Source organism: Capricornis sumatraensis, chromosome 23 (genome assembly GCF_032405125.1).
Source record: "Capricornis sumatraensis isolate serow.1 chromosome 23, serow.2, whole genome shotgun sequence".
NCBI lineage: Eukaryota > Metazoa > Chordata > Mammalia > Artiodactyla > Bovidae > Capricornis > Capricornis sumatraensis.
The window spans coordinates 20862699-20889184 of NC_091091.1; the positions used below are offsets into that span (position 1 = coordinate 20862699).

General features: G+C 43.9%; 1 protein-coding gene across 1 annotated transcript; it reads right to left on the reverse strand.

Moving 5' to 3' along the window:
• On the reverse strand, positions 1-23120 carry GOT1 (glutamic-oxaloacetic transaminase 1). Its single transcript, XM_068961304.1, has 9 exons — positions 22950-23120; positions 14876-15057; positions 7022-7145; positions 6457-6569; positions 6125-6229; positions 4806-4956; positions 4555-4720; positions 3690-3832; positions 1-785 (listed from the first exon to the last, which is right to left on the reverse strand). Exons 1-9 carry the CDS (start codon positions 23065-23067, stop codon positions 646-648), a joined length of 1242 nt encoding a protein of 413 aa, XP_068817405.1. The 5' UTR covers positions 23068-23120; the 3' UTR covers positions 1-645.
• Between the last annotated feature and the right edge of the window lie 3366 nt (positions 23121-26486).

Sequence of the window (26486 nt, forward strand, 5' to 3'; positions counted from 1 at the left end):
TACTTTAGTGAAATAGAACATGACGGAACAGAAAACAGAATCCACTACACACAGTAAGGGTAAATCCTGTTCTGTGAAACTTTCATCTCAGTTACATGTGTGGGTGAGATATAAATATATTTCTTAACCTTGGTCACCCTAAAGAACTCAAGCGTAGGGCTAGGGGCACAACCATGCAGAAAAAGCAGGGAGACAGACACTCTGGGTCGAGATGAGGAGCTTTAATGACACAGCCAACACCCACAATCACACTTGGCTCTTCAGACAGCTTCATCTTTGGGACTCGACTTGATACAAAGTAAACCAACACACGGGAGCACGTGAGTGACATGGGCAATACTCCTGCTTCCAGCGAGGGGGCAAGACACTTACGTTTAATTATCAAAGTACCTTTTTATTCTTCAAATAAAAACCTTAATTTGCTCTGACCTCCAAAATGGCTCTAATCCCAGGCCCCTATTTCTTTTCAAGAGATGCTCTTTTCCTGGGGGGGCCAGTTTAAACAGAAGCCACTTCTCCAGAGTAGCCTTTTCTGTCCCTCAGCAGTCTCTAAGCTAGTTGTGATGTTTACAACCAGGTCTGTGCAGGCAGGGAACACAAGAAACAGAGGACCGCTTTGGTGGTGCTGGTTTGAGTGCTGTTTCTTCACTGGATTTTGGTGACTGCTTCATGGATGGAGGTGGCCACGTACTCTAGATTTTTGGTGGTTAAGCCACACATGTTGATCCGACCACTTGGCAGCAGATAGATGTGCTTTTCATTGATCAGATACTCAACCTGCTTGGCTGTTGAAAACCAAAAAAGACATATAATCAGAGCAGAAGGAATCCTTTAAGCAATGGAGGTCCAAAGAGTCCATTATAGTGATAATTTCTTCCTTTCCCCCTTCACACAGAAGCAAAACAATGGTAGTTATTTTGTTAGGTTGATACAGCAAGAAGCAACTAACGCTCAGCAGATGCTGGAAGCTACTCTCATGAGCTAAGTTTCTAATCCCCAGAAAGCTTAACATGGTTCTTCCTGACGGGAATTTTAATCTGGGACTACCTGTCCATCAAACCTTGAAGGTTACATTCACTGGGATAGCCCATCAACCCAACCAAACCCACAGACTCAAGACCAACCCACCAATATGAAAAACTGTTAAGAATCGCTTCATTTATGTTTCTTCAACTGTATTTGCTTAACTCTGAGCGCCTACAACAACTTCCCTTTGACACTTCATTTTCACAGTACACTGGACAAGGCCCTGAGATGAGAGCTACTGGATAAATGTTGTGTATGTGAACTCACAGGATGTAAACTGCAGACCTCTCAGGCTTGGCGCATCTCAACTGTCATTCACACACACGCAGGAGGGCTTTCACCTGAGTCTGCAGAAACGCTTGTGGACAAAATGGGAAGGGACTGTCTGTACTTCCTTTCTGCCATAATCTCTAGAGCTTTTTTGCTTTATTGTAAAGCCATTTAGTGGATTTTAGGTAATTTTTCCCCCCTTAATTAGCACTCTTAAGACACCATCAGTTTGAGAGAATAGGATAATATTAAATAGTTATAGACTGAATGTGTCCCCCCCCAAATTCATATGTTGAAGCCCTAACCTAACTAACCCCCAATATGATGGTGTTAGGAAGTGGAGTCAGGTTTAGACAAGGTCATGAGGGTAAGCATGTGTGATGGGAGCAGTGACCTTCTAAGAGGAGACCAGAGAGCCTACTCACGGACGAGCTCTCTCTCCCCGCTTCTCTGCCTCCCGCCTCTACCCCATGAGAGGACACAGCAAGAAGACAGCCATTTACAAGCTAGGGAGAGAGCCCCACCAGAACCCGATGGTGCTGGCAACGCTGAGCTCAGGCTTCCCAGTCTCCAGAACTGAGAGAGAGAAACCTCTGCTGTTCAAACCACCTAGTCTACGGCATTTCGCTACAGCAGCCCAAGCAGACCAACGTGGTAATAAAATCATAATCATTAGAGGGGCAAACACTTTGTGCCAGGCAGTGTTCCAATCACTTTGTAGTAGCTCAGTCATCATCCCCTTTTACAGATGGCATAGATGGAAGCTACGTGACCTTCCTAAGGCCACACAGCTATTCACTGGGTCTGGAATTCTGAGGTAGGCACTGTAACTCCCAACAGAGCACACTTGTTAAGCCCATGCCCCAGAGACAGATGTGGATACAGGACTTCCACCTTCATTTTTTACATAGAAACGAAATTCCTCTACTTTTGCGGGGGAGGGGAGTACCACACTTGAGAAGTGAGTAAAAGTTAGGGACTCCTTCCCTAGAAAAAGGGTAACATACACAATTTAAAAAATATCATTTCAGGATGAAAGCCCCTGTTTTGATAGATAAAATGTAGTAAAGGAAGCTCTGCAACATGAGAACGGGAAAAACTAGGTGGCGTGCACAGGGAGTATACACTCCCTCCAACTTCTCTGTATGTGTAAAATTTTTCCTAATAAAATGTTAGGAGCCAAAAGAAAAAAACCCTTTCTCTTGTTTTTTTAAAGGGAGGGGTGGGTAAATGATGCCAAGTTCTATATATATAGCTTTATGTTATAAGCCCACATCTATTCTCATCATTTTCCAATCCAAAATAAAACTAAGTCCCTATTCTGGACAGCAGGACAATATGGATATTTTATGGGAAGACATCCCCACCTTGTGAGCTTTCAGAATATTACTACTAAGCCATTGCCATTTTACTACTACTACCATTTCCATTACACTTAATATCTTAAAAATTGTATAAGGATGATTTTCCTTAGTCCAGTACACTAATTCCCCACACCAGGATGGTGAGGACACCCAAGGTTAACTAAGCTATCCGTTTACTTTCTTACGTAGCCTCATTTTACCCAAAGTATCTCTGTGGGTCTACAATATATAATCTCTACCACCTTTCATTTTTTTCTGAGCCCATTTCAAACAGGTGCACTGATGGCCCTGGTTTAAAGGACCCCCCAGCACCTCTGACGGTCCACTTACTACCCAAAAGCACGTATCTGTCTCTAAAGCCACTCAGACACAAGTGCCACACCGAGGTCATATCTGCACCATGTGAACAGTGGCTTGACTTGAGGTACTTGGGAATAATTTACTAAATGAACACATCCTCTCTCATCAGACAGGATGGCCCATCACTGATATGCTCCACTGATGGCTGACCAAGATCATGCAAAGCTGCCTACTAGACCTGCAATCGGCTTTTAATTCCAACTACACATCTAAGTTCTTTTTTATGAAGAGAGAATGTTATAACCTAGGCAATGCTTGGAGACTAGGAAAGACCTGTTAAGAAATTAAGTCCCTGGAAAATCATATGTAATATTTATACTTAAGATTAAGGACAAGCCAAAAGGTGCTTGAGCATTTATAAAAGATGTTTTGTAAATCAAGCTTCCAAGGTACAAATCCTATTACTTCCCAGTCAGCCCTGAGCCACTTCCCGAGCCCACCACAATGAAGGTATCTGAGTTATGATCAGGACAGTGGGCCACAACAATGCTCTTCTGAAACCCCAGGGGTCCAGGAGATGGGGGGGATACACTGAGAAAATCCAACTTGTTCCAGTCCAAAGTCATGGCTGACCAAATGGGCGACAGCTCAGGGAGCCAAGCCCAAGAACACTGCCTGTGAGGAGTGCCGTGTCCAGCGGTAAGCATTCCAGGTGGTGGGGCCACTTACGGTTCAACCCGGTGAAGCTGAACATTCCGATCTGTTCTGTGATGTGGTTCCAGGTTCCTGGGGTCTTGAGGGCTTCTAATCGTGCCCTGAGCTCAGACCTCATGGTCTGAATGCGGTCTGCCATTGTCTTCACGTTACCTGTCCTGAGTAGACAGCAACGTGAATACCAACACCGGCAGCGGAGATGGCACCCAAAAGCGTAAACATCTTTCAAATGTCATCTAATCTATAAGCTAAAAACAGAGTCACAACCTACCTATTAAGGTATGCTGATGCCTAGATGGGTGGATAAGGAGACCAGAGAGACGTACTTACTAGACAGAAGGGAAGGACTATGTTCACTGATGGAGTTTATGGCTAGTCTCGGGGAGACTGGCTGTAATACCACTTATGTTTTAACTCACACTTCAGCAAGATGCTGCTTGAGACAGAATAATATATTTTATCAGGCCTAATTAAGTAGAGATTGCAGATTCAGCTACTACACAAAAATTACTCCGTTTCAAAACAGGATAAAATACATATAAATTAGATAAGAACGACGAGCCCCCAAACTGTCGCGCTAACTTAATTCTATTCTAACAGAAATCCCTCCGTGTATTTCCTGACTTTAAGAGGAGGCAGCCTGGGAGGCGGGAGAGGAGAGGAAACTCCTATCCATCCAAGGCCTCCTTCCTACATTCCTGATTCTGTGTTACACACAGAGTAGGTGCCAGCCCTATTTTAGAGAAATAACTGACATTCAAAGAGGCTCAAGCAGCTTTGTCCTGCCTCTGCCAAAGTAAAAGGAAGAGACAGTGAGATGTAATGGGACAATCTCTGTTCTGCATCCCTACCCCTCACCCATCAGGCGTGAGCCCCTTACCATTCATTAAAGAGCTCAGGATCAGACAGGGTACGTGCCACGATCCGTGCTCCCTGAGCCGGTGGATTGGACCATGTGATTCGCACGATCTTCTCCATCTGGGAAAGGACCCGCAGGATGCTATCTGGTTCTTTGGCAACCACAGTCAGATTCCCCACGCGCTCATCTAAAAAGAAGGACAGGAGTCAGCCCTGGGGCTCCAGTAGGGATGGGGCCGGGGTGGCTGGGCTGTAACGCAGGAGAGCACTCACTGTAGAGCCCGAAGTTTTTGGAGAAGGACTGGGCACAGAAGAGCTCGAACCCTTCAGACACAAAATAGCGAACGGCCCAGGCGTCTTTCTCCAGGTTGCCAGATGCGAAGCCCTGATAGGCCGAGTCAAAGAAGGGGAACAGAAACCGGCGCTGCGAGGAAGCAAAGCGAGTCAGGGCAGGAAATGCTCCTGGAACCAACCTCACACAGGCCTTCCTCCTCCAGCTGGTGCCCGGAAGCAATGTCTCATTCTGTCCATTCCTCCTACATCTTTCCTTTCTGCATCCAACTCCACTTCACATCTGTTTCTCTGTTCATCTAAATACCAACCAACAAATCTAATGACATCAGTAAAGCTCATTTCTTTAAGTATATAGTCCTATAGTGTCATGATGCTGCTTTGCCAACAAGGTACAACTGATCACGTCACTCCAAGATTTCCAGGGGCTCCCCACTGCTCTCAGAATCAAGTCTGAGGCTTCAGCACAGGGCCTGGCCTGTCACTCACCCCCTCCCCTGGAACTCTAGCCCATAGCAAGAATTGCTTTCTCTTCCTTAAATAGGCCAAGACCTCTGTCTTGGGCTTTTGACAGTGTTCTTCCCTCTGTAGGAAACTTTCCTTCCCTGTCAGCCCCAATCTATCCTCATCCTTCAAAGCTAAACAGGGGAACCATTTCTTCCAGGAAAGCTTCTTCTGCTACCATCAGCCCTCCCAAAACACACACACTCCCCAAAGTCTGGAATATGTGCCTCCACGGCACCCTATCAACACAGCTCTCTCCCCAGACAGGCCATACTCTCTGAAGGTAGGACCACCTCTGCTTTGTTCACTATTGCACCCCATGGCACCTGGTACTTGTATTCATTAACGTGCTTAGAGAATGCATCTGATAAACTCGTATCAAGAAGCATTCTTTAAACACGTTAATGAATACACACACACACACACACCCTGAGCTAGAAACTCCAATGTAGAAAGTTATCCCAAAGAAATCATAAAAAGGTTTATTACATATATTGTTCACAAGAATAAGAAACCTGGGCTCTAAACAACCATCCACTGATTTAATCAATGCGTAATGTGACAGACTTAAGCGTGTATAACTACACTAAAAATATTAAAAAAGAAAAGAGCCTGACATTCTGTATACCAGAATGCTCTCAGTGGCTTTCCCTGGGTAATAGAGTTTATAGTTAATACTTACTTTCTTCTTTGGGCTTTTCTCCACTTTCCAAATTCTTCAGTAAACAGGTACTTCTTTTGAATACATCAACTGTTAATACACACCACTGTAAGAGTGGCTCTGAAAAGGCAGTTACCTTCATGACGGAGGCGATCTGCTTCCACTGCTCTGGAGTCGGGTCAGTCCCAGTTGGGTTGTGCGCACAGGCGTGGAGGACAAAGATGGAGAACTCGGGTGCTTTCTGGGGAGAAGGAAGCCATGTCAGCTCTGACACCAGCAGGGACATGGCGGGGCAGAGTCGGGGGCACACAGGACAGGCACGCCCTCCTTACATGCCATTTCAGAAAAAAGCACCTGGCTTGGGAAGGATGTATCAGACTGTCTCACTTATCAACTGATCCAAAGACTGTCCCCCACTCTGCCTGAAACCCTGGCATTCTGTCCACTTTTTCTCTTCTAATCACCCACCTCCAAATCACTCAGGAAACCCTGGAGGTCTAGTCCTCTCTTCTCTGCATCCCAATAGTGATAGGACCGAATGTCTTTAAATCCAGCGGCAATAAAGACACCATTATGATTCTCTGCAAGCAAAGGGGTGAAATATTAAATGTCTTACAAACACTAGGAGGTATAAATGGAAAGGACACAAGGCAGCTTCTAGGGCCCTCACAGGCTCCATGTCCACTGGGGGACACAGAGGTGAGAGGTTAAGACTGAGAGGAATGACTGTAACCAAGAACAAGTTCAACCAGTTGTCGTCATGCTGATTTACATCCTACTACAGAGGGATCTCCCTCCTCTGGGAAGGTTCAACATTCACTAAAACACAAGTTCGCCAAGAGTCTTGGGAAAAAGTATCGCCAATCTGAACTTAAGCATCAGGTTACCCATATACTGCCATAATCCACTGCTCAAGCCATTCACTGTTAGTTGATCCAGGGCTGGGATACATTTCCAGTGTAAGCAGTGAGACACATGAGGATAATTCCCCTGGCTGCTCTGTTTCTCCTCTCACTACAGCTACAGGACTCACCCCAGGTTGGTGAGGATACATAGACGGGCGTGTCCTTGTTGTTTGTTCCATTGTACCAGCGCGCTAGGAACTCAGCTCCGATTCGAAGTGCACCTGTTCCCCCCAAGCACTGCACACCTCCTACCTGAAAGAGAAGCAGCAGGGTTGCTGGTCACTTAAGGGTGAGGTCAGATAACACTGGGGAAAATACAGTAATGATGAGCACTTCCTTAAACGTGTTATCTCTATAAAATGTCTTAAGTACATGAAGAAGTATTATTTGCCCTTGTTTACAAATAAGGAAACTAAGGCTAAGCTCCTTTGGCCACCTGATGGGAAAAGCTGACTCATTAGAAAAGACCCTAATGCTGGGAAAAATTGAGGGCAGGAGGAGAAAGGGACGACAGAGGATGAGATGCTTGGATGGCACTACCGATTCAATAGACATGAGTTTGGGCAAACTCTGGGAGATAGTGAAGGACTGGGAAGCCTGGCGTGCTGTAATCCACAGGGTTGGAAAGAGTCGGACACAACTGACCTACTGAACAATAACAAAGACTAAGAAGTGAAGCACTTTCCTCAGTTTACCAGCTATTGAGCAGAAAGGCCAGGTCTTCACCCAGGAAGTCTAGAAGTCTGACTCCCAAGAGAGCATCCCTCTGAACACAGAGGTAGAGGACATCCCTAGGCCACATTAAGTGTGCCCTTCAAGGCAAACTCATTCCTTTGCACCCATCCCAAGATCAAAACTGCCCTCCAACAGTAACCTGTCAAATAATGTTCTGAGCTTGCCATCAACATCTGCAGTGCCCCTTCTCATCGCTGTAATGAAGGCTTATTAATCCTTAGAAATGTCCTCATAGAACAAAGGTGCTATGCAGACACTACTTTCCTCTCCTCAGGCTTCCTCTCATCTTAGAATGGCCTCACTTGAGCAATAATTAAAGTCCTATATTTTGCCTTTGACAAAATACCTTCACACACATGGGCTTCCTTGATAGCTCAGTTGGTAAAGAATCCGCCTGCAATGCAGGAGACCCCGGTTCGATTCCTGGGTTGGGAAGATCTGCTGGAGAAGGGATCGGCTACCCACTCCAGCATTTGTGGGCTTCCCTGATGGCTCAGCAGGTAAAGAATCCGCCTGCAATCGATCCCTGAGTTGAGCAGATCCCCTGCAGAAGGAAAAGGCTACCCACTTCAGTGTTCTGGCCTAGAGAATTCCATGGGCTGTGTAGTCCATGGGGTCACAAAGAGTCAGACGCGACTGAGCGATTTTCACTTCACACACATACTTATTTGACCTTCACACAGCCCTATAAAATAAGTACTAGATCCCCCAATTCATACATGAGGAAACTGATTCAGAGAAGTGGTCTGCCAGAGGATTGATAGCTGGTGAGCAGCAGAGCTGGGCATACTTCCAGATCGCCTCACTCTCCATCTAGTCACGAGGCCCTACTTCTGTTGTTCTATCTGAACATCTTTAATCCTGCCCTTTCACAGTTCTAACTAGAGAAATGTCATAAGTTACATATTGTTTAAATGTCTAAAGAAGAAAAGAGAGAAAAAGATCACATAAGGAAGTCTATCGAAAAAGAAGTACATGTCCCAATGTAATAACAGTGACAACCCCTGGGGAGGGAGCTGTAGCTGCTGCTGCTAAGTCACTAGGATCTGGGAACAGTAGTCAAAGGGACTTTGGCCTAATCTATGTTTGTTTTTTTTTAAGATAAGGAGAATCTATTCATGCATTAGTTGGAAATTTTTTAATAACTAAAAAAGTATATTTAGATGTCTGCAATTTGCTGTAAAATAATTCCACTTTGGTGACCAAATATAAAGCATTGTTGAAGCTAACTGATGGATCCATGGGGGGTTTGTTCATTGTTTTATCTACTTTTCTATATGTATGAAATTTTCCACAAAAAAAGGAAAAAACCAAATCTTTGTAGATAAAGAAAAAAAGCTTCCAAAATCTTTTTAAAAAACTAGCATAACACCAATGAGAAAAGATGACAAAGCAAAAAAGAGAGCTCTTTCATGAATATGGATATTAATGTCCCAAATAAATATTAATAAACACTATGCATCCAACAGTACATTTAAAAATACCCCTTGGTCAAATGACTTATCCTTTGAATATGTGATTATTAACAAATATAGGAGTGAGTCAGTTTTCCTAGGCCTCTCCCATGTATATGTGTCACTAAACTTTGGTTCTCTCATGTTCAAAAAAAAAAGGAGAAAAGAAATATTAAGTTTGTTATACTGCTAGATAAAGAAAATGATCACCAACTGACCATCATAACAGGAGAGAAAAATAGAGCTATTTCTGATATAAATGCTCAGTAAAACAAGAACCAATGGAGACATCCTAAAAACAACTTGAAAAAATTTTGATTCAGCCACATGTCATGATGAATACTGAATCATGAGCAGAAATCCCCTGTAAGCTTGGAACCACTCAATGACACCAACTGTCGCTCTTATTCCCCACTGCTCTATTTTTATTCAGAGATTTGAGCATCTGTGAAAGAACGCTGAAACATGAAACAGAAATGAGACTGACATTCAGGGAAACAAGGAACGGAGCACGGTGTCCACTGCAAGGAGAAGCAAAGGCCGCCGACTGGAGTGGAAAAGGTCAGTGCACATCCCTCGAGGTTCCTCACAGGAGTCGCCCCCACCCCCGCCCCCGCACACCGGTACTTTCCCATTAAAGGTGTCGCCTTCACAGTGTGATCCACCTGGATTCCTTGTGCAAATGGCTACCAAGGGTCATGTGACCCCAATGCACATTTTTTTTCATGGATTTCTCATCAACTAAGTTGAATGTCAACTTTATTCCTTATTTCATATTTCAAACACCTCACCACTTTGCATGTTATTTCCTTCACAAATGAGCAAGGTTTCCCTTGAACAGGGCTTTTAAGTTACCATGGATATGTGACAGGTGCATGTGGTTATCAGTGAAGACATTCTCAGGCATAGGTTTTATTTTCTGTGCTCAGCTTCCAACTCTACCCTTTCTCACTCCAGAAAGCAAATTTGTTAACTAAAAGAAGTCAGAAAGTCAATTGTTGCTGTTTAGTCGCTAAGCTATGAGCGACTCTTTACCACCCCATGGACTGTAGTCAGCCAGGCTCCTCTGTCCATGGTATTTCCCAAGCAAGAATACTGGAGTGGGTTGCCATTTCCTTCTCCAGGGGGATCTTCCCAACCCAGGGATCAAAACCATGGCTCCTGCTTGGCAGGTGGATTCTTTACCACTGAGCCACCTGGGCTTCCCTAGAAAGTCAGTACACTAGATTAAAAACGTTTGGAAGAGATAAATCCACTTCACTAACATTAACCAATCCTTGACATTCATGATGTATATGACAGTGACATCAAATTCTCAAGAAATTATCCTTCTCTCTAAAAATATATTGTAACGCTAGATGAATTCAGTGAAACACAAGTTGCTCTAAACTTATCGGCAACTAGCAGGAACAAACTTTGGGTGAATCAATAATATGTCAATTTGATCATTCTGTGAACTGATTTTTGGCGAACTGATTTTTGGCAAACTGCTCTAAAGCCCAAGAAAGTCTTATACTTTGGATGAAGGAAAAAACCATAATAGCAAAGAAAATAAATGCAAACTTCAAAAGGAGCAGGCAATGGGGCCTGAGTGGCTAAACAGGGGTATCCAGAACAAGAGAAATGCAGTTAAGACTTGGCAGAAAACTATGCCAATATATAATCTGCACTCCCAACTTAGCCACACTGCCGGAAGGAATCCCCATTTGGCTCTAGAACGCCTGTCCAAAGTCACGATTTGCTGATGTGATGACTTCCCTGTGAGGAACAGGAGAGCCGTTTAGGAGCCACTTGTAGTCAATGCTATGATGTGTTGATCTCGGTGCCCCCAGTTAGTCGGGCAGTATCTGGCACATGGCACTAAATAAACATGGACTGGACTAGATGAAGAAAAAGAGTCCCTGATGCTGGGAAAGATTGAGGACAGAAGGAGAAGAGGGCATCAGAGGATGAGATGGCTGGATGGCATTACCAAAGCAATGGACATGAACTTAGGCAAACTTCGGGAGATGGTGAGGGACCAGGAGGCCTAGCGCGCTGCAGTCCATGGGGTCACAAAAAGTCAGACATGACTGGGCAACTGAACAACAATAACAAGGTGTGAGCCACAGAGAAAACCCCAAATCTCCGAAAGGCAATGGTCCAAGCCAGGAAACTGTGATGCCATCTCACGGTTCACAAGACCTCCTACCCGCAGGGGCCCAGTAATTTCAGAAGCTGAAATGTTTATCAGCTGAGATGAAAGCTGGACATTTAGTCTGGATTCTAAGATCTGAAGATGGAAAAGCAGTAGGAGGCAGTGACGAGTCTAGAAAACAGGGCTCCTCAAAGTGGTTAATGGACATGGTAACGTGAAATCTTGAGAACAGTCTAAGAAAAGACATGATTACTGTTTGTTTTCTGGTTCATTCTTTCATTCACGCCTCAACTCCTACGAGTTTTGGCTCCAATGTCATTTCTATTTCTACAACCACCCTAGTTAAACTTTCACTTCAACCCTCAGCACTCCTAATACACCTTCCCCTGCCCTATTTTTTTTTCTTTTTTAGCATTTATCACCTTTCAATATACTATATTGTGCTGCTATTTATTATGTTTAGTCTTGGTTTCTCCCCACAAAACTGTAAGCCAGGTGGAGACCTTGGGGTGTTTTGGTCACCACTGTGCTCCAGCATCTAGAACAGTGCCTAGTGGTGAGCACTCATCTGTTAACTGAGCAAAGGAGGGAACTCAAACATCTGAGGTCTCCGAGGTGCCAGGCTAGGAGCTAAGTGCTAAAGATCTGCGAGGTCAACAAATAAGCCATCACTCCTCCCCTGGAAGAAGGTTAGGATCTGTGGGAGGGACAGATTAACTGTACATTAGGGACATTGAGGGACAATTTAACTGTACGTTAAATCCAGAAAGCACTGCTATTTCCCCAGCGATGCAGTCCTGTGATGACTCAAAGCACTCGAACAGCTAGCTCCCTCTGAGAGAGCTCAGGATTCAACATGGAAATAACCCTTGATGAGGCCTTGAAGGACTTGGAGGTGGGACTGGAGAGTGAAGGAGGCATTCCCAGCAGAGGGAACAGCTGAGGCAAAAGTGCCAAGTCATGGCAGGGCCCAGCGGGTCTAAAAAACAGCAGGCTCTTCGGACGGCAGGGCCTGGGAGCAAGAGTTAACTAACTGGAAGAACAGGATGAAGCCTGGCTACAAAACACGCAGCATGCCCAGGGCAGAGTCTGCATTTTACCCTGTAGATAATGGGGGAGACACTGTGTGTGTGACAGGGGAAGCAGGTGACGGGATTAGCTTATTTTTTTTTGCTGAGGAAGATCATTCTAGCTGCACTGTGCATTACACACTAGAATGGAGAAGAGACTAGAGGCCAGAGGCTATTACGAGAATCCAATCGGATGACAATGGGCTGAACAAGATAGTCACCTGGGGGAGGTGCAGGGAAAGAGGAAGTACTCAGAACTCAGTATCAATGAGTACCTAGGGTGTTGGAGATGCCAAGAGGGTACCCTAAACCATTACCAAAAAAAGAAGAGAGTAAAAGTCTTCGAATGTTTACAGCCTGCCATTCAAAGTTGTTCTATGATCAAAAACACAACACAGGATGAACGAGACTAAGAGGAAGGGCTCTGTTCCACCAGCAACAGCCCTGAGTATTAAGTGAGGAAAACGGGGACACTGGGCAGGGGAACGAGCATCTGTCTGCCAGCAGAGTTAACAAGCACGTAAGAAATGCACAGTCTCGGAGGAAGAAGCTTGCCAACACAGAATCTCTGTTTGCATTTGTTAACAATAGAGTTTAAACTAATTTATCAATCATCTCTCAAAAAATCACCCCCAGTTACCAAAGCTCCCTATTTTCAAACTTCATCAGGACTTTCTCTCTTCCTCCGTGGAAACCCTGGATTTTCAGAGCAACTTTCCAATGCTAACTATAATCTCTACCATTTCTATCCTATTTCTATCAGTATTCCTTCACAGTCTCTCATACCAATCCAGATAAAACCCTAATCAAGTTAATTATTGATACTTACCTAATCATTAATCTGAATTCCAAGATCTTCATCCAGAGCCTCCCTGTCTCCTCACATATCTAAGAGTGTGCAATGTTCATTTTACCCTGCCATGTGCTTATCAGGGCGTGTGGGTAACCGCATGAGAATAAATCAATGACTCCAAGACATGGTCCCTTTCATACATGAAGGCTGCTCCAATGGCCTGACACTGGCCCAGCATAGCAATAGGGCAGTTGGTTTAAATTGCACAATACCTAATTGGACTATTGCAAAAACCTGAGCTTGTCCCCCTCCTGCAATCCAGCCAGGTCTATCTTCTTCAAATACCCTTATTGGGTAACTCTTCTGTGCAAACCCTCAAGGGGCTTCCCCTGCCCTGGCTGCCAAATCAGCCTGCCTGATCTATCCAACATGTTCCCAGCTCTACTCAGGTAGGTCTTTTTACAACCTAGACCTGCTTCGGAGAAGGCGATGGCACCCCACTCCAGTACTCTTGCCTGGAAAATCCCATGGACGGAGGAGCCTGGTAGGCTGCGGTCCATGGGGTCGCTAAGAGTCGGACACCACTAAACGTCTTCACTTTCCACTTTTCACTTTCATGCATTGGAGAAGGAAATGGCAACCCGCTCCAGTGTTCTTGCCCAGAGAATCCCAGGGATGGGGGAGCCTGGTGGGCTGCCGTCTATGGGGTCGCACAGAGTCGGACACGACTGAAGTGACGCAGCAGCAGCAGGCCTGTTTGCCTCCAACCTTTGTCCCTGGACTCCTAGTGTTCTAGACAAATATTTCTTTCTCTTCCTCTGCACTTTGTGGTTCTCAACCTTGGCTGTCCTTTGGAGTCACCCTGAGGAGCTTTTCAAAAATACCCTTGAAGGATGGGAATTGGAGGGAAAGGAAATAAAAGGGCAGAGGAGGGTGGTACTGTCCAAGATTTGGATCTAACAGACCTGGTATGGGATCCTGGCACCAGTATGCTTTTAAAACCACCCAGGTAACAGAGTCAGAGTACAGACCCAGAGTGAGCCCTGGCCTCATTCCCTAAGGTTCAGCTCAAGCCCCACCTCCAGCCTCCACCAGTCTCTCTCTCTGAATTCCTGTAACACTGATAATCTCTATCACACTACTTTCTGTCACATACAGCCTCTGGCCAAATGTGTTCTTCCATGTATCTCTAGTTACACATAGACTATGTACCAGGAAGCACTTAAATGAGAGATGCTGAGACCAAGACTAGAAGAATCAAATATTAGAACTGGCAGGATCTTCAGAGAGCATCTAGACCAGTGGCTCTTGGACTTTGGAGGGCCACAGGCTCCTTCAGAAAATCTGATAAAAGGTACGGAATACACATACACACAGAATTCTGAAATTCAGAATTTGGGGCGTTCAGAGGTCCCTTAAATGATTCCCTATGCAAATACTCCTTATGGGACCGTGAACCATAGTCTTTCTCTAACTCATAGATGAGTCGTAGTGGCTGGAGGGGGCTGCCTTTGGTTAGAAGTATGTCCTGATCATTCTATTAAACTCCCTTGGCTTGGTACTCCCACTGACTGCTTCAAACCCAACAGCTGAAATCTGACCACTTCTTGGGCAAAAGTGAACTAAAGAACCTATGCATTATACAAAAGCATGTTACTTCCACAGTCAGGTTCCTGAGGTCACACTCTTTAAACCCTTATTCACTGACAGTTCAATAGACACAACACCTAATTTTTAACCTCTTTTACCCTCACAGCTTCTAAAGAGAAAACAGATCCTTACCCAAAACTCACCCGCTTCTCTTGCAGAGCTGGGCTGTCATCCCCAAGGGCCAGGCGGGAAGCACAGGTTCGGAACTCTGCCAGGCCCAGGATGGGCAGATACTCATGGTTTATGCTGCTGTCGTTAGCAATCCTCTGCTCCACCTTCCTCACGACTGGCAAAACCCAGGGCTGGCTATCATCGGTGCGATAAGCTAGGACACAAGAAAGAGACATACGACGGGGGAGCCTTAGGCTTGATCCAAGGAAGAGTCTGGAACTGTGAACAGGGGGGAGTTCTACCTTCCAATCAAAACAGAACTGTGAGAGGAATTAAAGTTTTTTCACTCACTGACTGCCTGCTTCCGGCAGGCACCAGCCTAGGTGCTGGACAGGCAGAAGGACGGATGTGATTCCTGTCCTTCTGGAAATTACAGCTCTTACCTCCGACAAGTAGAATGCTGAAATAAAACTGGGATATGACAGAGCCTGACTGAGTGACAGAGAACACGCAAAAGCACTTAGCAGATTAGAAATACTGTACAAATGCTAGCTATGTCAGTTTTACTAGGGCACTGAAGTCTCCAGGCCACCGGCCCTGCAACCGCCTTCTTTCTGCATCTCCCCAAGAGAAGGGTTCGGTGCTACTTTAGACGGACGCCTCACCTGCAAACACAAACACGGAGAAAGAGGACACTAGAGGGAGGTCCTATAAGAGCAGAAATGGGACAAATGGCAAGGAGACACTCTGTGACTGAAGATTCCAACTGGTTACACAATCATCCAACATCCAATTTAAACACATCTTTGTCCTCTTGCTGATTTTTGATAACAGCCAGTGTTTACCAATTTGACTGTTCTTACCACTCACTTCCTCAGCTTCACACTTTCACTGATGTAAGTTTAACTATGTCATAACGTTTAATAGTGATTAAAGCACATTTCTAAGCATTTCTTCTATGCTACAATTATTTTCAGTCTACTTTGGGTTATCCTATCACTGACTTTTTTCTCCCTATAGTACTTTATGATCATTCTGAGATTACAGCTTGAGAGGACAGCTGCTTTGGCCTGTATCCAAGCCAGTGACCTCTCTGAGCAGGATTCCTGACAGGACTTTGCTTCTGCTGGAATGTTTAGGTCTCCAATAAGCCTATACTTTGGCAAGGGATGGTGAAACTGACATTTTTTAAATAGTTCTCATCTTGATTTCTGCTCAGCCTTAATCCCTGACATTTTTTTTTTCTAATCACTTTTTAGGGTAGTTGATGTTTTTTGAACAACACATGTTGATTGCAGAAAATTTAGAAAAGCCTAGAAACAAAATAATAAACATTATAATTAACATGTAATTCCAGCACTCAGAGATGAGGAATATAAAAATTTTGGTGTATAACCTTCCAAACTTTACATGAGTATACTCTTTTATAAATTATGTATCATTTTTACATAGAATTTTCAGCATGTTTTTTTCCACTTGTTAAATGTACATTACGAATATCTTTCATCATTTACCTAAATCTCTGTACTATGTCTATATTCTTTTTAGAGCTCCATAACTGATAAATGCACCATAATTTGTTTAGTCAGTCTCCTGCTGATTGATGGACACCAGAGTTGTTTCTAATCCTTGGCTATTAGAAAACAATTCTTCAGTGAGCCTTGTACATACGTCACCTTACATATACGTAAATATAGCTGTAAGAGGCAGGGTTGAAAATGGAAGAATAGGTTGAGAAGTATGTGTATTTGTAGCTTTGTTGTTGTTTTTGAGGGTATACATTAGTTTACTACTTTCAACTGATTTTCATTTACAACACATGGTTGTGTGACAAACATGGTTAAGACAACTGACTGGAAGAAACTGGTGGCGATCGATGAAAAGTTTAAAGAATATGGTCCTTTTAAACGCAAATATGTTTCCTTTAAGCATACTTTGTGTTATCTGTAGCTTTAATAGATATGACCACTTTGGTTTTTTTATGGGGATTTTATAGGTTTACTTTCCTACCACATGTGTTAGTTGCTCAGTTGTGTCTGAGTCTTTCCGACCCCATAAACTGTAACCTGCCAGGCTCCTGTGTCCATGGGATTCTCCAGGCAAGAATACTAGAGTGGGTAGTCATTCCCTTCTCCAGGGGATCTTCCTGACCCAGGAATCAAACCCGGGTCTCCTGCATTGCAGGCAGATTCTTATACTGTCTGAGTCACACATTCCTACCATAGGCTAGGGATTTTATCAGTTTACATTTCTACCATTAGTGTATAAGAGTGTCTGCTTCCCGACATCCTCAGCCACTTAGTGAATTTTTGTCAATTTAAGAGTGCAAATGCTATCTCAGGGTAGTTTAAATTTGCCTTTCTTTAGCATAGAAGTAACTGGGCATTTTTCATACACATGAGCCATTTATAACACAATTTTACTGGCTAGACAATATTCCTTTCTACATACAGTTTAGTAACTATTTGTGTTACTTCTGATTATTTGCTAATATAAACAAGGTAATGAATGTTTTTATATCTTTATACACATTCATGAAGGCTTCCTTGGAAAACTTCTAGATGTAAAATTACTAGATCAAAAGTCAGACAACAAATAAGACTTAATAAGATACTTTGATTTTGCGTCTGTCTTCTATTCCGTCCACTAACCCTATCCTCCAGGAATGTGTCATCTGCAAAACTGATAAGCATATCAAGCCAGTAATAAAAATGTGAACAGAGTTCCAGACTGACACAGCCATGAATCAACAACCAGTCTCTGAGTAGGTGAATCTGATGCACAATACAGTCATATCAGTCACATGAGACCCACTGGGCCACCAAACTAACTCCCTCTCAATGAGTTCAAAAATCCTGCTTTATCAGGCAAGGTTTGGTCTGGTTTTTCAAAAAGATACCAAAATAACTTACTCTCAAATAATCACTGTCCCTGAAAGAGATCACCCCATCTATGATCACAATGCTACCATTGTTCTAAATATTCCTGGAATTATTCTCTTGGAATTGTTTTTAGAGGCAACATCTCATCATTTTGCATATCCTCAATAGTCCCATATTTTCATCCTTTGAACATAAATTTAATCTTTGAAAACAGTACTTGCATTATGCCCAGCAGAGTAGGCGGGTGAATGGACTGAATAATATGAATCGAGAATGGCTATAAAAAGATGGCCTCCTCTGTGGGTCTAACATGCTCTAGAAAAGAAGGTTTCCAGAAAACTTTGGGCAATAGCAGTATACACAGACTACAGCACTGAGGGGATACTAATTAGATGTACAAGAATACGGGTGCTCATAGAAAAACTAATTCTATTATGCTTCCCATCTATATTTAGAAGATTTCTATTAATATATTATATAATTATGCTACATAGATTTATGTCATTTGTAAAGCATGTATTATAAATAAAGAAAATATGAAAAATAAAGAAAAAGTCCTAGTACGAATGCTCTTACCAGTAACAAACATACTCCGTGGAACTTTAAAAAATCCTGTAATGTGACTGGAGGCAGGAAAGCACTGGGTCCATATTGTGACAAAAGAGAAATTGGCCAATTCACACCTCTGCTTCCTTCTTCACTGTCCAGTTTCCCCCAGATTCAGTTCTAGATTTATTCTCAATGCCTTGTCTAACTGTCCTACTGAATGTCCTAACTGTCCTGCAGTCACTCTCAGTTGATCAGAGCAGTGAGGAAGAGGCATTATCAACAACCACTATTCTTGCTCTGCCAGAGGGATTTTACTCCTATTTGTTGGACCTATGAGCTTGTCATTCATTCTTTCATTCATTTGTTTGACAGGTACTCACTGAATCCACCATAAAGCAGGCACTGACTAGAAGCAGCTACACAGAGATGAGTAAGATAAAACAAGATACTGTCTGGTCTCCCCCCAGGAAACAGCAGAGTCCTTAATTCCCCTGTAAGTGATCCGGGAATGTTTTACAAAAGACAGAGTATGACAGATGATAAGAGTTTCAAAGACAGACAAGGAAAGGGGGCATTCCAGGCAGCGGGAACACTTGTGCAAGGTCCCAGGGGCTTGGAGAGAGGAGGTTTTTTGAGGATCTGCATTTTCGTGGCTCGGAGAAGCAGCAAGGAATGGCTCAAGGAGTCTTGGGAGTCTCTTCAAAGGAACACTGTGTCAATGGGGAAACCACTGAAAGCATTTAAGGGAGTGACATGGACAGCTGTACATTTAAACAGAATCATTTGAGTGACATGATGGAAAACAAACTGGAAGGAGGACAGGGGTAGATGGTTAAGTAAGGAGGTTTCTGCAATAATCCACAAAGGAAATAATGATGTCCTGAATTAAGGCAGCAGCCTCAGGGATAAACAAAAGGGGAGACATTCACGATAAACTTATGAGGAAAAGAAAAGACAGAACCTAATGACCAAATAAATAGATGTAGAATTGATGAAAGTGTCACCAACGACCTCCAAAGTCTCTCCAGTCTGAATAAAGACTGGTCGGGGTGAGGTGGGAGAGAGGGCAACCAAGTAAGCAGAAGAGGAAAAGAAAAGATGGGGGCGGGAGGGTAGAATTCACGTGTTGTTCTAAACACACTGAATTTGAGATGGTTGTACAACATGTCCAGCAAACTGTAGCAAGTATGGGTCCAGCATTCAGGGAAGTAGTACAGGATGGAAAAAAAGGTTTTATATATATAGACATGGACAGTGGCTGAAGCCATAGTCATAACAAGAACTTACTGAATACTTAGTATATACAGGGCACTGTGCTAAACACTTCACTTTTCAAAAAAACAACTGTCATTAAGCCTCATAACCACTCACAAAATAATATTATGATCTCTATTTTAGGGATCTGGAAACTGAGGCCAGAAGTTTCCCCAAGATCACAGGATGGTAAAGGCTAGCCTGCCATACTATTAAGTGCATGGATCCCTGTGCTTTTTCTAATGAGCAAGAGATGTTCAGGGAAAGCCTGAAGACAGCAGACCCCAAGGGACTGACTGTGCATGAGGTCTTTCTACCAGCACACACCCCCCAACTCCATGCACCGCTGCCTTCTCCCCAAGGACCAGCTCTTAAGGAGTCACACAGGTTTCAGGTGAGTACAGCGGTCTCAATTTCCAGAAGAACATGAAAAATTAAGTGATCAAACCATCAGCCCCGCCTTTTCTCTCATCCATCCCCACCCAAGAGCCCATGAACATATGCCTCTTTAAGGCCCTTCTCCAACTAGGGTCCCTGGGAAAGGGCTAGGGGTACTCAGAAACACTTGATACAGCACATCTCACCCACAATTTTATTTGAAAATGCTAGGAAACCACATTAAAAGCAACAAATATAAAAGAAAGCACAGTTTATCTGGAACAAAAGAAAGTTTACATGATAAATGGACTGGAGTCTGTGAAGAAATGTCTTGCTTCAGGCTGCACCAGGCTAGACACATATTTCCCCTGCCCTTAAAGTTACTGTCTGAAACTTAGCATCATATTCAACACTGGAAAATATGATCCTCTGCTCTGCTACTACATGGAAATTATGCAAATAGTAACAGCAAGAAGAAAATTCCTGGGGAAACTATCTGCAAGTGGAATGAGCTGAGATTATAGTTGCAGCTTATTTTAAATGCCCAGCATCACTAGAACTTGAGCTGGATAACTTCCATTAGGCTTTATCGTAACTTAGAAAGAAAAAAAAAAAAAGCATCTTCCCCAGAGTCAGCAGGATTAATTACATTTCCTTCACAAAGGATATACTTTGGTATGTGTATGAACAGAGCTAGAACATAAGAAAGCCATAAAGAGACTTCTCACAATACTATACTTAATGAGACCCTTATCTGAACACCTATAATCCACAAAAAAACAATGGGTCACAGTGATCAATAAAAATAACATTTATATAGCACTTTTCATTTATATGTCACATTTCACACGTAATTATTTACTTCAAAGTCATCTGATTAGATCAGTAACATTATTATCCTACACTATAGTCATGTAACATGCTTGTGAATCTTAAGAGTAGAATTTTAGAGGAAGGTCATTCCTTTCTCGCTCCTCACTTAATAGATGGAGTCCCGCCTGGGATGTTAAATAACACTCCCAAGGTCACATCACTGGACTACAGACCCAGGCCTGTACCCAAGTCTTCTCACTCTTCCCACGACAGTGCACTGGCTCCATATGGACCACCTGAAGCTGCCCAAAATAGACAAGGGGACAGAGACCCACGTACTTGACATGGCCTGTAATCCCAGCTCTCCCACTTATAGCCTATGACCTGGGCTAAAATGTTTCATCAATCCGGGCTTCAGCTTTCTTACCTCTAAAACAGCAATAGTAAGAGACAGTAAGAGTCATCCTGAGCACTTAATTCATTTGCTTGTAATAAAGAGAAAGAATTCCTCACATGACAAAGACATTTTCACAGTTAAAGTGACCCCCATCTGGGCCGCAGAAAGCGCTTCTGAGTCAATCATTTCCGGCCTTAGCTGGCAGGGTACTTAATTTCTGCATGGGCAATTTATTTCTGAACCAAGGTTATTTCATTTTGCAGTTCTTGAGCTGAAAATTTTTACTCAACATCTTTTATGCGACCCACACAAAGAAATGCCAAAACAACCACAGTAATAGCTAGTACTTACATAACTCCTACTTAGGTGCCAGACACTGTTCTAAGCATTTTAAATGCATTTAATCCTCACCAAAAGGCTGTAGGATAGTTCAAAGGTAACCAAGCAAATAAAATCTGAGGTTTTAAAAAGATGTATTTAGATTAACATCAATACTAGTTTGTCATGTTATAACCAGCTCTGAAGAAATACTTGGAGGTTCTGGATTGGTTTTAAATTAAGAGCTTGAAAAGTGCTCATTCCAATTCAATTCAAGGTCTTTCAATATCACCCCCACTTTGCTGCCTGCTAAAAGCATCACTTTCCCTCTGTGAGTGAAACTATGTACAACTGGCTTTTTATGCTTTATTGTGGAAAATTTCAAACATATACAAAAGTTGTGAGAATAATATAATGGATGCCCATGTGCCCATTACCCAGCTTCATTACTTGCTGCTTCATTACCATGTACCCCTTACCTGTGTTTTCCTCATCCCTCCCCCATACTCCTTGGTGAAAACTTTAACAGATCCTATGAACAGACATCCCTGTGGGACACCTGATTCTGAACCTCCTTCTTGCCACTGCTTCTCTTCTACAAAACACTTCAATTTTTCTCTTTCTGAAATTTCTAGTCCTTCTATTCTGTCTGTTCCCTAGCACAGAACATGATCCTACTCGTGCTCTTTTCCTTGGCTTGCTTTGTATGTCCTTGGGTAAGTGTTGGTACGGCTGCAAACATCCCAACGACGTTGATAGAAATAACAAATTCAGAGAAGATTAAGAGTTAAAGGAACTTCAGAGGCACTCCAGTCCAGATCTTTTTCTTCGTAGTAATAAAAAAGAACCCAGTGCTCTCAGCTGTCCAAGGTCCAAGAAATACATGCAAGAAATTATGATAAGGATGGGTGGAAAGAAGCTTCTACTGTCCACGTTCTTTCCTCTCTTTTCCACCATCTCTACCCATTTCCACCACAGCCAAAACATTCTTCCCAGATCCCAAGAGAGCATTATCCTGTCTCAGAAGCATTTTAGATCTTTATTATTTCACTTAACACCTGCTGATTTTAATCTCCTTGGGGCTAAAACCAAGCTTCAGTCTTTCCTGAAGCTTGATAAAGTACCCGACTGATACAGAGCTCTGTAGGGCTAAGAGGTCTCCTTTATCCATCCCCCAGTAGCCAGGACTCCAAGCCTATCAGGCTTCTTATTTTTCTCCTTCTCCTTTCAATCCCTGACTGCCCCATTTCTTAAGAGGCGAAAGAATGCAGTGTAATACACAATGAACACACAATGCAGAATCAGAAAACATGAGTTTGTGTCTTGACTGCTACACCTATTCTGTGTGTAAACAGATACATCTCCCTTTTCCAGGGACTCCATATACAAGGGGCAGGTTGAACTAAGCCTCGGGGATCTTGCCTCGTCTCCAAGCTAGACCTCGGCATCTCCTACGGTCCCCCACAGCCCGCTCCATTCCCACGCCGCTCACACTCCTAGGCACTGCATCCTTACCTCCCACACCCAGATTGACCTTGCGGGGGTCTGGATCCTCCCGGAAGTCAGCAGTTAGCTTAAAGACAAGGACCGGCTGGGCCTGAGGAACCTCGGCAAAGATTGATGGAGGCGCCATAGCTAGAAAGCAGGAGTCGACTGAAAGCTTCCACCCAGCGCCTGGAGCCTCTCGGTCTGGTCCAACCCCGGCGACTGGAGGAGACTCTCACCTTCACCTAGCCGGCGGGGGCGGGCCCGCGGCCTCCAATGGTCGAGCCGCGTCCGGAGCTTGGCAACGCAGTTAACCAATCGCGAGCTTCTGACTCAAAAAGGACAGGAGGGCGGGGATGCTACTAGCCAATCAAAGAAAAGACTCTTATCGGAGGCCGGTAATGATGCAACCAATGCAACGTACGCCGGCTGGGAGGGCGCGGGGATAGGATTGATTGGCAGAACATGCTCCTATCGCTGAGGCCGTTGTTCCTTGGCCCTCCCGGGGCTGAGGGGAGGAGCCAAGCTGCGTAGCGAGGAGGCGGCCTCCTCGACCTTCAAGGGCCAAGAGGCCAGAGAGAGGTAGCTGACGGGAATTCTGAAGGACTGGCCTTCCGGTACCCGCGAAGCTGGTGTTCTCGTTGCCAGGCCCGGGAGTACGCACATTCCTGACCCAGCCTGGCCCGGCTCGGCTGGCAGCTAAATCCGGCCTCTGCGCACGGAACGTGAGTCCTCGGCCAGGACGTGCAGCTCTGGAGCCCTCGTGGACGACCTTGACCATCTCGATCGGCTGTTTTCCCCAGAGAGAAATATTAGTGGGCCACCTGCCTTGGTTTCAGACAGGGAGCCATCCTACTAAAAGGAGAAGTATCCAGGAATTCCTTTCTGCCACCCTTACAGTTTGAGGTTTTTGCTCCCCTTGCCTTACTGAGAGCTTGGTCCTCAAGGACCTTCCGGATCCGGGCGCGGCCTCCCCCCTCCAGCTTTTCTCCCACGCGGGCACTCAACCACATCTTGCTGTCGTCAGCTGGTCCGGACTCAAACTGTCTTCTGGTCAGGCTGTTCTTTCCTCCCCAGCCCCTCTCTTCACCTGTTGACCTTCAAGATCCAGAGCAAATGCCTCTTCCATAAAGCTTTGCTTTAACCCTCACTCTGCTTAAAATCCATCTCTCTTTCCCATGCTTCTGTATCTTGTTGGCAATATTTTAGAAAACGCCCAGTTAAGAACCCAGCTCTGGAGGCAGACTACTTAGGTTTAGAGTCTAGCCTTACCACTTACCAACTCGGGCAAGTCTAGGCAAGTTATTTAACCTCTCAGTAAATGGAGACAATAGTACTTTCCTTAAGAGTTGTTGTGGGGATTATATGAGTTAATAAATATCAAGTGTTTAGTTGCACATAGTAAGCACTCACTAAATGTTGGCTATTGTCATCATTGCACATCTGCACACCCTTGGCTAGAGATCTTAGTATTAGTCTCCCTTAATTTCTTGCACTTAGTAAGTATTCAATAAATGGTGGAAGAACCTATTCTTTTGGTTTTTCAGAAAAAAACGCAATTCTTCAGCCTCGCTTCATTGGATAATATGACAAATCTCAAAATGACTCTTTCATTCAAAGTAACAAAGCCAGAAGACCTTTGTGCAACAGCTGCCAACCTTTGTATCATTTGCTTCTTTTCAGAAATTTAACCTCTAGTTTTAAAGGTAACTGTCCACAGTGTTTCATTGACAGCACTTTCCTTTAAGATTGCAAGTTCAACCCTGAAGGTGAAATGACAATGAACTTTACATGCTTCCCTAAGCAGAGGCAAAGGGCAGCTGCTGAGTGGGATGTTCTATAGCCCAGCCTTCCCAAAGTTTGATTTAAAAGTATGGTCTTCACAGCACTGGCCAAAAATATCATGGTCACTATTTACGTCATTCACTGGGGGGGAAAACAACCCTAGGTTACCTCAACATTATCAGCTTAGCTAAGTCCAAATAAATATTGATTGACAACCTAAACAACCCCATAACCAAATCAGTGCTGATGAGGGTAAAGTACCTTAAGCGGTTTTTCTTCATGTCTTCATAATATCTGTTCTGAGTTTTAGAAAAGGACAGTTACTGGGTGTTAGGGGAGGAGATTACTTATTATGTGGGATCCAAGTCTCAAGTTTTTTTGATTAAGTTCAGTACTCCTCTCTTGAGCCCTGCAAGCTGCCCCTCTAACTAAACTCCGTGTATTGAAGTAAACAAAATGCTTTCCAGGCCATCGCTAATTTTAACACTTAGAATGGATTTAAGACTGCCTCCCTGCCAATGGATAATTCAAAGGATTCTTTAGAAGCAAACATTGCCCAAACAAATAGGCAGCCAGGGTAAAGAGCCCAGGGAAAGGGCAGTGAGGGTCAGAAGGAAGACTGGTAGGTATTCACCCTGCCTCCTGACTTCAGTAGGATTATCTGTTCAAGGGACCGTCTGTACCTACCATCTCCCTTCTGCCTTTTTCTTTTTTCTTCAAAAGAATTGAAAGGGAAGAGGTGGGAACCATACAGCAACAACTTGATCAGGAATGAATCTCTTTAACAATATACTCACTTAGAAATCTGAAGCCTTCAGGGCTAGACAGCACTGCCCTATAGTGTAAGAGGCAGGCCAGGGCAGCAGTGGGCACTGCATGGATCTCTAAGTAAATCTACACCTGCTTATTACAGTTAATCTTGCTCCTGATCCCCAGATCTACACTTAGCAACAACTCAAGGGACAGAGGAGTTTATCACACTTTGCACTCAAGCACAAAAGCACTTTGGAATTATTGTGTTTGGGTGTATGCTGTCATAAAGGATAGGATATTTAGAATCTGTGTGCCAAACAATAAAAATCAAAGCTGTAAAGAGGAGATCTGGTCAGTAGTCACCATGTGGCTAAATTGTGGCCGAGAAGGTAAGTGTAGAGGCCCTAGGCTGATGCTGTCCTACTGTATTGAGATTACTCTTGCTAAGGAAAGTGATCACTAATCAACCACTCTCTTCAACTTAACTCGTTTGCTTCCTGGGTGTGTCTTGGTGGAACCATCTCCTTGCATCTCTCCCCTCACTTCTCTCCTCTCTCTCATATACTTTTTAAAGTATTTGTTTATTTGGCTGCGCCAGGTTGTAGCTGCAGCACACAGGATCTTCAGTGGCATTCGAACTCTGCATCGCAGCACATGGGATCTAGTTCCCTGACCAGGGATCAGACTGAGGACCCTGCATTGGAAGCTTGGAGTCCTAGCCACTGGACCACAGAGAAGTCCCTCCATCCCTCTGTATGACTTCTCTTCCAACCTCCACACGTGGATTAGACCAAGTGAAGGTCTCTTGCTGTTTCCTGTTTCATAGAAGGGTGTGTCTAGTGAGGCCTGGGGTGGACATGGTCTAACATTAGTTCCTAAACTAGGCACCTACATGGGCAGAACTTTTTAAAAACCGCTGAGGCCCTTGTATAACAGAGATATCAACAAGACTGAAAAGTATGGCTGGGCTTTATCTACTTGTTAATGTAACTAAGTTCTTGAGCACCGTTTAAAAATCGTTGTGTTATA

What these genes read in the sequence shown, in the direction of transcription:
- GOT1 (XM_068961304.1), bottom strand. Translation starts at nt 23,067, where the DNA reads ATGGCGCCTCCATCAATCTTTGCCGAGGTTCCTCAGGCCCAGCCGGTC. An exon ending in CAGCTCTGCAAGAGAAGCGG is followed by an intron (nt 7,146 to 14,875) that starts GTGAGTTTTGGG and finishes CTTCTCTTTCAG; the next exon opens with GTAGGAGGTGTGCAGTGCTT. An exon ending in GTTTCCTGAGTGATTTGGAG is followed by an intron (nt 6,230 to 6,456) that starts GTGGGTGATTAG and finishes CCTTCTCCCCAG; the next exon opens with AAAGCACCCGAGTTCTCCAT.